At 32.8% G+C, this 15,739-nt stretch overlaps 1 protein-coding gene across 1 annotated transcript in view; it reads left to right on the top strand.

Moving 5' to 3' along the window:
- Positions 1-10,420, top strand: part of LOC112525719 (probable aminotransferase TAT2) — an 11,516-nt gene extending 1,096 nt beyond the window's left edge. Inside the window, exons 2-7 of the mRNA XM_025135955.1 lie at positions 7,817-8,156; positions 8,274-8,492; positions 8,592-8,651; positions 9,245-9,400; positions 9,652-9,745; positions 10,091-10,420. Of these exons, the coding sequence (XP_024991723.1) occupies positions 7,817-8,156; positions 8,274-8,492; positions 8,592-8,651; positions 9,245-9,400; positions 9,652-9,745; positions 10,091-10,209 (988 nt within the window). The 3' untranslated portion in view covers positions 10,210-10,420. The remainder of the gene's footprint in view (positions 1-7,816; positions 8,157-8,273; positions 8,493-8,591; positions 8,652-9,244; positions 9,401-9,651; positions 9,746-10,090) is intronic.
- Positions 10,421-15,739: the final 5,319 nt, after the last annotated feature.

The following is a 15,739-nucleotide window of genomic DNA, read 5'->3' on the forward strand; positions in this document are numbered from 1 at the left end:
GTATTTCTCTAACATTAATGAAATTGTTTCATGTATTTCTCTAAAATTAAAATAATGAAGATGATAATATATATGATTAACACCCTCCACAATAAAAATGATTAATCATCCTCTCATAATTATAAAAAAATGAACAAAATAAAAAATTATGATTGGTTGAATGCGGTTTGCACGGTTTATACAAATTGAGTGGTTTGCATTTGATCGCTCCTATATATATATATATATATATATACACACACGTGTTTAATGTTCCATTTTTAGCTAATGTTGGACTCCAACCCGTCCCCTCAAATTACAAAACAAATGAATTTTACTCACAAAAATTATCCACGAAAATTTCCGTCAATGATTACGAAGGATCACCCAGAGAATACTAGTGGTTTGGTAAAATCCAATGTTTTTTGAGAAAATATCAATAGATCACCCAAAGAATCCTGGGTAATCTATCTCTGACTTCAATTACCCACCAACAATTTATCCAGATGAGTTTGTCACGAATCACCTTTCCGGGAAAAGTTCTTAGGCAAAAGTCTTGCATTTAGTAGTGAAGGAAGGCGCCTCCAAAAATGGCGGGACACAAAAGAGTGTGTAGTCCCTAAAAGTGGTAGCTTGACTATGTTACCATGTGAGGATATGTGAAACATCTTTGATTCCCTTGTTAAAAAATCCTGCATATAAAGAGGGAAGTTTCATACATACATACATACACACACACATATATATATATATATATATATATATATATATTAATGGTTCGTGTTTAGTCGATATAAAACTCCTAACACATCCGCTAAGAAATAAGGATAGTTAGGTGAGGTGATTGGTTTTATATCTTAATTTGTTTCTCTTTTTTGCTTATAGGATGGCTGTAGAAGATGCGATTCCTCTTATCCAATTTCGTAGGAATATTTTTAGGTCAAACTTTTCTCTCAGAGAATTGTTTACCTTTAAATGATTAATATGTAATTAAGTAACTATAATAGTAAACTAAAACCAAATAAGTTTCTCAATGACTTGCTTATGTAGGGTATTCCCATTGGTCGTTAATAGCTCACTCTACTCTTAACACACATTAAATTCAAAAGTTATGTGATCACCCTAATTAAGATGAGTATCAAATCACATGTGTAAGTATGTTGACATTTTAGAAGGCAAAACGGTTTCCATTTAACCTTAAAAACTTCAAATTTTTTTAGCAAATTACGAATTAACAGGGTTTATACCATATCAGTTCAATGAACAAATATCATAGCTTTATTTAAGGATTTCTAGGAGGATTTAAAATGGTGCATGAATCAAACCCAAAATGCTTATTTCCACACTAAACATGTTTAAAAATCCCGACTTTTGTCATCCATCTAAACAAAGGTTTTAGATAAATCTCGTGTTACCAAGGAATTAAAAATGAACTTAATATAACAGTAGCTTTTATACGAGTTTTCAAAAAAAAAACGTTCTATAAAATTCTCTTGGTAATTATAAATCCTTAATCAATTGTCCTTTAATATCTATTACAGATAATACAAAGTCCAATTTATTTCCAACATTCTTCCACTCCCACTCGACTTGACATAATTTGTAAGGACAAGACAACCATAAACATTACATGTATCAAATGAAAGGTGCGTTGAGAATGCTAACAGTTGGGAATTCATTTAAACTTGGTCAGAATAGATACTTGGTCAGAATAGATACCATATGTAGGACTCAGAATCTACACCAATTTGACAAACTAGTTTGATTAAGAACCAACCACTGAAACAGTTTCACATTCCACATAAGTTCGTAAGTGTCTGAATTTAAGCATTTATGCAAGTAATTATATCTATCTGAATTAGCATAAAAATGTAGCTCATAGTCCACCGAATATTTTAGAAAAATATCTAAAACTTGCAAGCAAAAGTTTTAATACTAGTGAACCAAATTTTGCTTATATAGTCCGCAATTATTGCTTTAAGTGCGGTCTTTCACTTGTTTGATATAGATAATGACATAAATTTTATTTTTTAATTTGTAAAACAAATAACATGACTTGTATACTTAAATTCATGATTTTATTAAAATATGCCAAAAGAAAATTACAAACAAAAAATGGAGAATTACAAAATAACTGGCTAGACCAATCTCCACTCCTAATAATCTCAACCGTCGAGTTCAAGTAAGATTCCAATATCCCTAACATGTTTTTGGAAAGTTACTACTAAAAGGGCTTTAGTGAATGGATCTGCAAGTTGAGATCTTCTACCAATATGTTCAACAATAACCTCTTTTCTCTTAACCTTTTGTCTCACACTGAAATATATAAGACCAATATGCTTTGAATTGTTTGATCTTTTGCTAATTCTACTAAAAGAGACTACAACTTCATCATCACAACACATCTTTAGAGGACTTGAAACTATAGAGCTTTAGACATTCGTTTGATCAAGAAGTTCTTGATCGAAATGCCTTCATAAACCCCTTCGTAAATGGCTATAAATTCAGCTTCCATAGTTGAAGTTGCAGTCAGGGGTTGTTTCATGGTTTTCCATGCTATCGCCCCTCCTGCTAGCAAAAAAATATAGTTGGAGGTAGATTTTTTTGAGTTTGGGTATTTACCTGCAAAATCTGAATCTGTGTAGCCCACAAGTTTCAAGTTTTTGACTTGTCTATAGTCTAGCATTTGAGCTGTAGTTTTTTGCAAGTACCTAAGTACTTTCTTACCTGCAATCCAGTGATCTTTAATTGGATTTTGTTGAAATGTGGATAAAATTTCTACAGCATATGCCAAGTCAGGTCTTGTACATACTTGTGCAGACATTATACTTCCTATTAGTTGTGCATAAGAGTTATAATATATTTCTTCATCTAAATCCTTCCACCATTTTTAGAAATTTTAGACAGTTTATCACGTTTTGACATAGGTGAGTCTCTTTCAACACAAGTCTGCATGTTAAATCTCTTCAAGACCTTCTGGATATATTTCTTTGAGATAATCCTAATAAACCTCGTGATCTATCTCTTTGAGTTTCTAAACTAAAATATAGGAAGCTCCAACTAAGTCTTTCATGTTAAAATTAGCTGATAGAAATTCTTTAGAGTCTTTAAGCAATTTAATATTGCTACTAGCTAACAAGATGTCATCTACATATAGAACAGGAAAATGAAATTTTTCCCAACTATCATAATGTATACACGTTTATCCACAATGTTTTTTGTAAAGTGAAACTTGATATAACTGAAACAATTTTTTTATACCACTGTGTTGAAGCTTGCTTAAGTCCACATATGGATTTCTGAAGTTTGCATATATGATCTTCCTTTCCCGGTTCCATAATTCAGGTTGCTTCATGTATATGACTTCTTGGGCTTGTTTAAAGTTTATAAGATCGGCTCCATCAATCAAATTATCAAATTCTTGCAAAAAGTATCATGTAGTCACTACCAGGTCCAAAAGTTGGTTTTCAGGGTCTATTAAATCTTTTCTGGGTTGAGGATCAACTACTGTTCCACATTTTCAGATAACTCAGGCTCTAAATATATACCATCTGGTTCTAGATTTTGGCTTATAGGCTCTTCAATTGAAATAGTATGAACGATTAAATTTGCATGTTATATAGAGTTTTCCTTTGAAAATCATTCTGAAAAATAGATGAACCTCCATTTTGAGTTTTGTCAACAAATTCTATAGATAAATCTTCAAAATTTGCATTGCAACAATTTTCATCTAGAAACTTAGTTTGATTTGTTTCCATAGTTCTGGTGAAATTGTTGGAAGTGTAGAATCTATACCTTTTTTATTTTTCACAGTAGCTACTAAAAATTGTAGCCAATTGTTTTTTACTGAAACTTATTATTAACATTTGATATTTTAGCCTCAGCTTTACATCACCACACATATAGGTGATGTAAACTTGGGTATACCACAACTTAAATGGTGTTTCTTCTACCGACTTAGAAGAAGCTTGTTGCAGATGTAATTTGCAGGCTTAAGTGCCTCCCCCCATAAGAAAATAGGTAAGCTTATAATGCACATCATGCTTCTCGCCATATTCAATAAGGTTCTATTTTTTCATTCAGCCACTCCATTTCGGGAAGGGTTGTATGGTGTAGTGTATTGTGTCTTAATTCCATTTTGCTTAAGATAAGATGCAAAAGCACCTTTAGCTTGGTGTCCTTCTGTTTTCCATAAAATTCCCCTACCCTATCGGATCTCACAACTTTAATTCTATTTTCAAGTTGTAGTTCAACTTCAGTTTTGAAAATTCTAAAGGCATCAAGTGCTTGTGATTTTTCTGATAGTAGGTATACGTGACAGAACCTTGAATATTCATCTATAAATGTTATAGAATAAGTGTTTCCACATGGTGTGGTATGTTGAAATGGACCGCGTATATTTGTATGTATTAGTTCCAACAATTTTCCACCCTTAACTACAATCTTCTTAAATTTGTTATGTAGCTTGTCCTTAAAACACTCGATGGAATCTTGTATATTAGAAAAATCTAAGTATGTCAATGTTTTGTTTTATAACTAACTTTTTAGTTTGTGTTTAGAGATATGGCCCAACCTTCTATGCCAAAGATTTGTAGAATTTTCTTTAATGATGATTCTTTTTGTGCATACTATAGTGGTGTTATTCTGAATAGCATTCATATTATTTTCAATAGCAAAAATCTCTTGATTAACAAGAGAGCAATTTAAGTGTAAATAATTATGAACAAAATTGCCACAACCAAGACTATTAGAACCTTGAAATATTTTAATCCAATTAAATTAAATGACAAAGTTTGCAACTATGTTTCACTAAAATACAACAAAAATTAAATTCCTCTTAATTCCTAGAATAAAATAAACTTTGTCCAAACAAATAGATTTTCCTAGTCCTAAATTTAGTTCCAATGTTCCTATAGCCTAAACTAGAGGTGGCCAAAATTCGGTCCCGGGCCGGGCCTTAACCGGTCCCTACTGGGCCTAATCGCGACAAAAACCGGCGGTAACCGGTCCCGGTCCCGGTCCCGGTGATTTTCCTTGTAACCGGTCAAGGTTATTAGTAACCGGTTGTCCCAACCGGTCCCGGTCCCGGTCCCATAACTGGTCCCGACCGGGCCTATTCAAAAAAAAAATTGATTTTTTTTTAAATTTTTGGTTATTAATAAATTTTTAATATGTTATTAATATGTTTGTAATATGATATTTTGAATATGTTTTATTATAAATACATTTTACTATAAATACGTTTTGTTATATATATATATACGTTTATAAAGACGTTTTGTAATATATATATATATATACGTTTATAAATACGTTTTGTTGTAAATACGTTTAAAAATACACAATAAAAATACGGTTTATTATATATATACGTTTCGTTGACTTTCGTTGACCGGGCCGGGCCGGGCCTATAACCGGTTACATAACCGGTCCCGGTCCCGGTCCTTCGTTGGTTACGGGCCGGGCCGGGCCCATTTGGCCATCTCTAGCCTAATCCGCAACTTTTGCTCCATTTCTTACACAAATTTGTTGTTTAGACTTCTAGTGTTTTCTCTTTTTTGTCATAACCTTTAATGAAGTGGTAATATGAATTGGTTATCTTGAATCAATCCAATAAATGAGTGGAGAGATGTTAATAAAATTAAAAATACCGAATTTGAGTAAACATTACCCTTCTTAGCCATCCAGACCACTGCACTCCTTTTTCATGTGCCCAACTTTGGAGCTTTCTTTTATGTAGTTTTCCCTTAGTCTTGAAGTTGGTAGTCTTCTTTGGCATGTGCTTGTCTTTTTCTTTCCTTTAGGTTTCTCTAATAGGTAGATCACAAATGATTCTTTCTTAATTCCCTCTTGCTCCTCACAACACATAGAAATGAGTTTGTTTGAATCTTATTTTTTATCTTGAGCATTATACATGCTCCTTAAGTTGTTGTAGGCTGTAGGAAGAGATTGTAGTCCCACATGAACTACCTATTCATCTTTAACCCATATTTCAAGTCTCTAAGGTTCTGGTTAATCTCAATCATAGACGATAGATGATCTCTCACATTTCCCTCACCATAAAACTTCAGTTCATTAAAATCTTAGAAATTCTGGCACCTTTGACTATGTCGCTCTCCTTAAATTTGTCAGCAATATTTTTCAAATAATTGACCACATCTTCAGGTTCTACTTTTGATCCTCTCACTATGTTACCCATGGAAAATCTTATAACACCCTTAGCCATCCTATTTGTCTTGTGCCATTTAGCATAGGTATTAATGTCAGCTACAATATCAATTTCAGTTAATTCGGCTGGTGTTTCAACTCTTAGGCAATAATCTATTGCTTGATTAAGTTGAAGGTAAAATTTTATATATGCTCTCCCATTGCTTATAGTTGGAACCGGTCAGGATAGGGATCAGATTAAAATTGATAATGTCTTAAAACAAGAAAGTAAAAGGGATATATAAGTTGTCATGCGTAACTAATCATCCTCTTAACCCCCAACTAAATACAGATATCAAGAAATACTAATGGTAGTATAAAACTCAATATTTAAAAATTATGTATCATCAATACACCACATACCATTTATCCAGTGAAAACAATCAAATCTCTGGATAAGAAGAGTTTCAAAGTATCGAGATAGACATGTGTGTTTATATGTGATGTTGTTCTTAAACCAAAATTACTCAGATTGTCTCTTCCACAGAAGAATATATAATTCAAGTAGATGTGATTTGAGATACACAAGTGTTGACCGATTAATCTGCACAAATTTTCTTGAAAAGATCAATTGTTATTGCAACATGATCTTAGAATATTTTCAGTCAAGATTCTATAGTTGTAAATTAATTAAGGTAAATAATCCGTATTTGATATAGACCCGGAGACATTAGAAAATTGTTTAAAAATTTTACAAAATTTTGGTCAAACAAATGGTTATATAATTAAAATACATTAGTTGGAAATATATATATATAACAGATAATAATAAAAAAAGCTATATGCTACGGGATGTATAGGCAGCAATATAAATCAAGGAAAAGAAAATATATTTTATTTCTTTTTACACCTTTTTGTTGTTACGTAATAGAGTTTAGTAAAACTAACCCGAAGGACTCACGTTGGGTGCAGCGAAATTGATTGATGCGGAAGCAATCATCGTTGCATGTAGATCGAAGTCTTCTAAAGCTCTATTATAGTTGCTTCAAAGTAGGGCTGAACCAAATGCAAGTTTGCGTGTGTAATAGGGACTTGATCTCTTCTTTACTTATAGGCCATGGAAATGAAGTAGTCCTAGTTTATTTTTTGGTATGATTTTCAAATAATGGAAGATATACACTTAATTTAATGGTAATCGGTTGATTAATTTAATGAATTGTCGTACTCATATTAGGAGATATATATATATATATATATATCCAAATATGTAACTGGATTATAAGTGATATAAAATTCTCTTGATAAATATAAATGCTTAATCAATTGTTCTTTAATATTAATTACAAATAATGATAAAGTCCAATTTATTTCCAAGAGTAAGCGTACATCATACAAGGAATCAAATTAACACAAACCGGAAGAAAAACAAGGAATCTGTACATTTGATATGGTTTCCTGTCTATTCCTCGCTCTTCAAGTTTATCCTTGATTGAATCCTCCTTGAAAACACATTCTTCAAAATACATAGTATCCCAAATAGCATATCCATAGATGTTGGAATGGTTTGGGAGAAGTGGTGAACCCTTTTTTGGCATTTTGGAATGGTGTAAGGGACACAAGGATATGAAATTGTGACAAATTACAAATATATGAACACGGTCCTGATTTTTTACCATATATCCTTATATAGGGCTGTAGCAGAGTACCTATCTCAGGATCTTCCAGAAAAGCTATCCCCTGATGATGTATTCTTGACAATGGGATGCAAACAAGCTGCTCAAACCATATTAACTGTCCTTGCGGGCACCAAATCAAATATCCTTTTCCCAAAACCAGGCTTTCCATATTACGAAGTTTTTGCTCAATCTTGCCATTTGGAAACCCGTCACTTCGACCTTCTTCCTGAGAAAGATTGGGAGATTGATCTTGATTCAGTTGTAGCTGTTGCAGATGAAAATACCGTTGCCATGGTTATCATTAATCCTGGAAATCCTTGTGGGAATGTTTTCACACACCAACATATAAAGAAGGTGTCCATGTGTTTTTATTGTTTTGTTTTTCATATTGTGTCATGACGGTTTGGTTGCATTGTCATTGTTTTGTCTTGATTACAATATAAGCAATCTGTGGGGGGGCTTTTCTGTTAGGTTGCCGAGACTGCCAGGAAGCTTGGGATATTAGTGATTGCAGATGAAGTTTATGATCATCTTGCTTTTGGGAAAAATCCTTTTGTTCCAATGGGAGTCTTTGGATCAATCACCCCTGTCATTACACTTGGGTCCTTATCAAAGCGATGGGCCATTCCTGGTTGGCGACTCGGATGGCTTGTTACGCATGATCCTAATGGCATACTTAAAGAACATGGGGTTCTCTCTCTTTCTCAGACGTACATTTATACACATGCTTTGAGCAACTTATGTATGCACACTGCTAACTCATATTTTCTTTCCTAATGTTCTTTTCAGATTATTGAATGCATTAAGGGATACTTCCATGTATTCTCCAACCTACCAACGTTTATCCAGGTTTCTTACTAATTAATACCCTCTATATGCTTCGTGTTCCTTCTAGATTTTAAAGTGGACTCTTGCTGGGGAAAATTAAAAGAGTTCTATTCTACCATAACTAAGAGCTGCAAATTCTGTCAAAAAAGATGTATGTTTTGCCTTTTGAGGTCCATTCTTGTCACGTTCTTAATTGAAGGACCTAGTGGAGTTTGCTACAACTTTATAAACATCAAGTCATCAATACTTTCTCAAATGTAGCATTCATCATAATTTAATCTAGGAAGTGTTGGATGTTTTTACCCCTTGCAGATCCTTGAATTATGTGTTTCGAGGTATGTTGTTGACCAGATGGTGAGGTTTTTCCCATCTGAAGTACAGTCTATGTTTTATGCGCGAGAAAAAAGGAATATGCAGCAACGAAATATTTTTCAGAATCGAGAAATCTTGATATCTGTGTTTTGAACATCTATTATATGTCTTGACCCGTGTACTCGCAACAATAATTTTTTTCGAATATTAGCAAAACAAAATATGTCTTTAAATGAAGCTCAACTATGTGTTCTTTCATGCTTTTCTTTGATAAGAACTTGAGTTTATTTTCGTGCATGCAGGGAGCCCTTCCTGAAATACTTGGCAAAAGCAAAGAGGGTTACCCTTCGGAAACTATTAATACAATTAAAGAAGCTGCAAATTCTTGTTACAAGGGAATTATAGACATCCCTGGTGTAACATGCCCAAGCAAGCCAGAAGGATCGATTTTTACTATGGTAAGGAGAATGATGCAAATTTTATGTATATTTAAGATCTTAGATGAGTTAAGTTGAAAGGGATATATGCAAATCTTATATATTCTAAAGATTTTGAAGAAGTCATAATTACCTTCTTTGTATTAGAAAGGTAACTGGTTTGGGTCAAAAAAGTACAAGAAAAAGAGGGTGCATGTGCAAATGCTTTCCTAATCGTAGATGAAATTTGGTGCCCTAGGTGTTCGTCTTACTTCACGTTTTGTGTTTCAAAGGTGAAATTAGATCTATCGGTGTTTGAGGACATTGAGGATGATTTGGACTTCTGTCTCAAGCTTGCTAAAGAAGAGTCGGTTTTAATCCTACCCGGTAAGATGAAAATTCAGGTCTTTCCATAAGATCTTCAGTGCTTTATACTCCATAAATCTGAAAGGACGCATGCTTTGATCTTGAAGATCAAACACATTGCTTTTCAAATTGAAGAAGTAAACAAAAATTCAGTAAGCAATTGACTATAGGAATGGCAAGGATATGCCTATATATGTTCATATGCATTATTTTGTTAAATACCGATATCAAGATTTTCTAGAGTATATCTTAGAATTTGTATAAAATATTGAAGTTGAAATCTCTATGTGCGACCTTAAAGTCAACTTATAAGTTGTTTCTTCTCCTCTTTTTTACAATCCTAAATTTGCTTCTTTTTTCCTTTAGGTATAAGCGTAGGACTCAAGAACTGGCTTCGGGTAACATTTGTTATGGATCAATCATCTCTTCAAGAAGGCATTACGAGGATTCAAGATTTCTGCAGAAGGCACTCCCATAAAGCATAAAGTGTCAAATGGTTGTTGGAACATCGTTCATGATCTCCTAAGGTTCTAGAGAAGGAAATGTCATGGATCAGAAAATGTTGTTTGGACTACACACTATTATCAATTCACGCAGGTACGTGTTGTGTATTATGCTCATGAATAAAGTCATATAGGAATATGTTGAAGTTGTATGTTCGTATGTTATATATATGGTTGAACCTAAATTGCTCTAGAGATGGAATCCAACATTTGATATTGTGTGAGATGTATGCGTTGGTTTCTCAAGCAATATTTGATGAGAAAAATGGCACAACCATGAACAACAAATGTGAAATAAACATCGTACATATATCAAAACATACCCAACTCGCATGAACCTTTGAATATGCTAAAAAATAAGGTATTCAGTGCAATAAGAATCAACTCCCAAATCATAAACAAAATGAAGAAGTTAAGCAACATATGAATTTTTTTTAGCATGGAAAACTCCTCAAGATCATGAGAGTTAAAATCACACAATCCTTAAATCGCTTCAAACTATTGCCACCGTTAAAAGAACAATATAATAAACTCTTCTCTAGGTAACACTAGAAGCATACAATAACCAACATGCTTTTGCAATATACTATGAATATGTATGGAATCAAACTAAAGCAAAGACAAAAAATATCACCAAAATTTGCCCACTCTCTACATGCATCAACCGACTCATCATATAGATATGAGACATGGAAAAATAAGTCTGCATGCGTCAACCTGAAGGCTTCATAATTGAAGAATAGGAAGACATGCATGGTCGACAAACTCAAGAAATTAGTATATCGACTGAAACAAGCTTCAAGGCAATGATACATACCTAAAATTTTGTGAAATCAAAGTTGAATACGACTTCAAAGAAAACATAAGTGCTCCTTGCATATACCTCAAGATCAATGAGAGCAAGTTCATATTTTTGGTTTACTACATGAAATCAAGAAATATCTTTTAAAGAGCTTTAAATGAGTAAGATTTAGTATGTCATATATAGAATAGAAAGATTCTATAATTGATCAATTGGAAATTTAGGATTGTCTTAGAAAACATACATCGACATTTTTTTAGAAATATCTGGCATGATGACATGTTCCTCTAGTCATGTTCTACAACATAAACAAGGAACGCTTGGATTGGATTAGTATCCATAGAATGCTTTTGAACGAGAAGACATGAAGAAATATTCTTATAATGTTTCTCTTGTTAGGAGTTTATGTGTACAAAAGTTTGTACAAGACCCGTCATTAGTCATGTTGTTGGAAGGTTGGTAAGCATTCAAAGTAACCTAGGAATTGCTCATTGAAAAGATACAAAGAAAGTACTGAGATACCTTAACAGAACAAGGAATTACATGTTCAATGAAATTGGTGGATGACCTAGGCACAAGGTGTCAGATTCTTAGATATATGTATCTTTTATATGGAGGTGTGATATCATGGAAAGGCCCAAAATTCGAGTAGCTTTACCAATCTACAGCGATGGCTAGATATATGGCTTGTTTTGAAGCTACAAACTAGGAAAATGGTTGCATAATTTTATCTCCTAGTTTGAAACTTCATGTTACATCTTGAAGGGATCAACTATTTATAGTTACAAAGAAACTGCAACATTTTTTTATAGGCATGACATGAAGCAAAGCATATAGACCTTAATTATGTATACTCAAGCAAGATGTGTGACTAAAGAAATTTGTCATTGTGTTTATACATACAAACTTCTTGATGACATACATTTTTATTAAATCATGGTTCTTGTAGATTGTACTAATTACTTACCATTTTCTGCCTTATGTCTTGTACTTGCATTTTACATTTATTGAGCTTCACTACGTGTATTCTTTATGTTTTACATTCTGTACACAATTATATTTGTATAAATCATAAACATAATCTGTCTTTAATCAAGATATTATAGGACCAGTATATAAATCTCTATCATAGTCTAACTATGAAAGTTGTTGTTGGTCCTCGAATGATAATGACTAACACAAGAGGCTGGTTTACAGGGGTGGAATACAAAAATAACATTTTTTTCTTCTTCTTAGGTCTGTATGTTTATTGAAAACAAAGAATTACAAATTTCTTGCCGATACTAAAAAGGTAAGACCTGATCTTAAACAATCTGATTGTTAACAAATGTACTAACAACTGAAAAAGTAAGAGAAGAATATACTCTTTCAGATCTGAAATACTTAGATAGTCCTTCATGTGGTTGACATTGATTTTTCCTAAGAAACTATCACTCGGAATTTCTTTAAAAAAGAGTGAGTTGCAATAAATGACAAGAACAACCTTTTATAGTCATCAATGCATTAAATGTTTTTTCCAACTTTAACGCGTGTCTTTTATCTAATTTATTGATTATTGCATGTCTATACTCCTCATTTCAGCCTTTGAAGTGGATGTAGACGTTTGTTAACCCAACTCATCCTTCTGTATATAGAGGGAACAGTAAATGAAGTATGATACTAATAAAATAGTACTTTAGAACTTATTTTGTTTGACATGTCAATCATGTTCTCATACTAGGACGAGAGTTGGTAGAATTAGTAAATCAAACTAGCTGGATAAGTTTGCACTCCAAATTCGGATTGCCAGAAATAGTATTTGTCATATTACTTTTGACTTTATCTTGTATTGATCTTCTTTTGAGTAGATGAAAATGCAATATGCTTTGGTCACAATCTTGGCCTCACTTCAACTAGTCTTCGCTTTCGTTGAATGCTTTAAATTTTCTTCTTGGATCAACACATATAACTATAAGACTTTTACATAAGAAAAGTCCTATCTATCTTTCTTAAACATAAGATATATATCGGATTCCGGTAAGACTATTTATGAAGTATAAAGATTCGGATGATACAAAAGACTTAGAATATTTTTGGGCTTCTGAAAATCAAGATTGAATGAATATGTGAAAGGTTCTATTCGAATTCTTGAATTCAAATGAAGAAATATCAAATTGGAGCTTTGATGCCAAAAACACTTCCCTACGTTACAAATCTGAATACTAATCTTAACTATTGAAATCCGAGTTCTTAAGTGATATTCGAACATGAAATCCGGTTTGTAAGAGCTAAGATGACAATACTTTTATGTTAGATTTGTATAATAAATGTTATACTTCATATATAATAATTACGAGGCTATGACCACGAACTATTCTAAGTGTTAGATTAGATGTATTTATATTATTAGCAAATCAAATGGTCGAGACAAACCATTGTACATGACGTAATACATGGAATTCCATGGTAAACATGTTTCAAAATGATGCAAGTACTAGAAAATTGGGCATCAACGACCAATAATTTGTTACGGACTGATCCATTACTCATCAGCTATAAAAAGCAATCTTTTTCTTTCACATTTTTTGCGACGCATATATTATCCGTCACTAATCTGTAGCTACATATCTAAATTTACTAAGTTTTAGCAACCGAGAAAGAAAACCATTATCTTTTAAATAAATAAAAAATTGAAGTTCAAGATCTGTCGCAAATCCGTCGGTAAATATAGTAAAAAACTACATTTACCGCGGGTTTGCTACAGATCTAAATATATATTTTTGATCTAAGAAATCAAAACAAATCTTTATAAAATCCATAGATAATCTTAGACAAATTCATATAGTTTTTTCACATATTTGCTATAGACGTAGTTACATCTGATATTTAAAAAATCAAACTTCTTTTTGATAAAATCTGTAGCTAATCCGAGACAAATATGTATAAATATTTGTTACGGATTTGTTACAAACTTTATTACATTTACCAAAGGGCGTTTGGTTTAGAAGTATGTAAGCCTTCGGCCTCCTAGGAGGCCAGAAGTCCAAATCTCACCAAAGGTGGGGAAAGTAAGTGAGTTTATTTGTTCTGTTTGTCATATATAAATATTATATACTTCAGAAGAAAACTTTATTACATTTGAAATTTAAAAAATAAAAACGAATTTTGATAAAATTCATACCTAATGGGAGGCAAATGATGATCGATTTCCTTATGGATTAGCTATTTGGTCTATTATATATGATATATGTTACATATTAGACGCCTGTTGGCAAGGCTAATACAGTTCATTACCACTCACTAAAGCCCTCAAGGCTTAATACATACCATTAACAACCATTTAAAACCCAATAAAGTTCATTGATAGTCGGTGAATCCCATCAGCACCCTATATAGTTCATTAAGAGCCACTAAAGCCCATCATCACAGGACAATTCATCACTAGCCCACAAGGTGAAATACACTTCATTAAGACCCAACACTGTTAATTATCATCCAATGTATCCATTATGACTCATTCAGTCCCAATACAGTTCTTTAACATCCATTATATTCAACCAATGCCCACTACTATACGATCTGTTAATAGTCGTTGAAGCCATGAAGGCCCCAATACACTTCATTAACAACCATTAAGTCCAATGTGGCCCATCAAAGACCAGAAAGTTCATTAAGAGCCACTAAAGCCCATGAAATCCAATACACTTCATTAAGAGTCATTAAGTCCAATACGATCCATCAAAACTCATCATAGTTCAATAAGAGAAACTAAAGTCCATCAAGACATAATCAACTTCATTAAAAGCCACTGAAGCCCATAAAGGCATGATAAGGTTCATTAACAGCCACTAAATCAAATATGATTGGTTAAGGACCATTATAGTTCATTAAGAGACAGTAAAGCCTATTAAGGCCCAATATACGCCATTAACAACAGAGGGTGTGTTTTTAGCTTCTATGGCAATGTGGTTTGTACGATGCATGGAGTATTGGTCCCTGGAAATCAAAGTCTGAAGCCAAGAAAAAGAACTCGGAACACTTTGGTAAATGGTGTGGTGTACGCTCGGGGCTCTGTTAGTTGTACCCAACACAGATTGTGTTTGATAAGTAATATATCTTTTTAACATATTTTTATTTTAACTACTCTTCTTAATTAATGACTGCTAAATTCTTGATTTTTCTAGGCCCGCGATCGAGTGTCGAGGTCTTCAAGGAAACCCATTGAGAGAAGGCAACTTAAGAGTATGTAACAACCACTTGGGGAGTTTGTTCACCGAAAGGCTGCCATGACCTTGGTAAGCTTTAAAAGAGATTAACTTAATATAGAATTTGTACTTAATTAGTTTTAAACAACTTTTAGTTAAATATTATCTTAATAATGTATAAAACTATCTAACCGCCTTTAATGTTACATCTTGATTAAATATTATCCTAATTTAAAAGGGAAAAGTACAATAAAAACCAATGGACTTTCTTGTTTGGAATGATTAAGTCCTTGGACTTTTTTTTGGAACAAATAAGTCCTTGGACATTCCAAAACATGTTAAATAAGTCTTTGGACAATTTTTTGGAACAAATAAGTCCTTGGACATTCTAAAACATGTTAAATAAGTCCTTGGACAATTTTTTGAAACAAATAAGTCCTTGGACAATTTTTTGAAACAAATAAGTCCTTGGACATTCCAAAATATGTTAAATAAGTCCTTAGACAATTTTTGGAACAAATAAGTC

This window comes from Cynara cardunculus (assembly GCF_001531365.2).
Source record: "Cynara cardunculus var. scolymus isolate 2C chromosome LG 13, CcrdV1, whole genome shotgun sequence".
NCBI classification, from domain to species: Eukaryota; Viridiplantae; Streptophyta; class Magnoliopsida; order Asterales; family Asteraceae; genus Cynara; species Cynara cardunculus.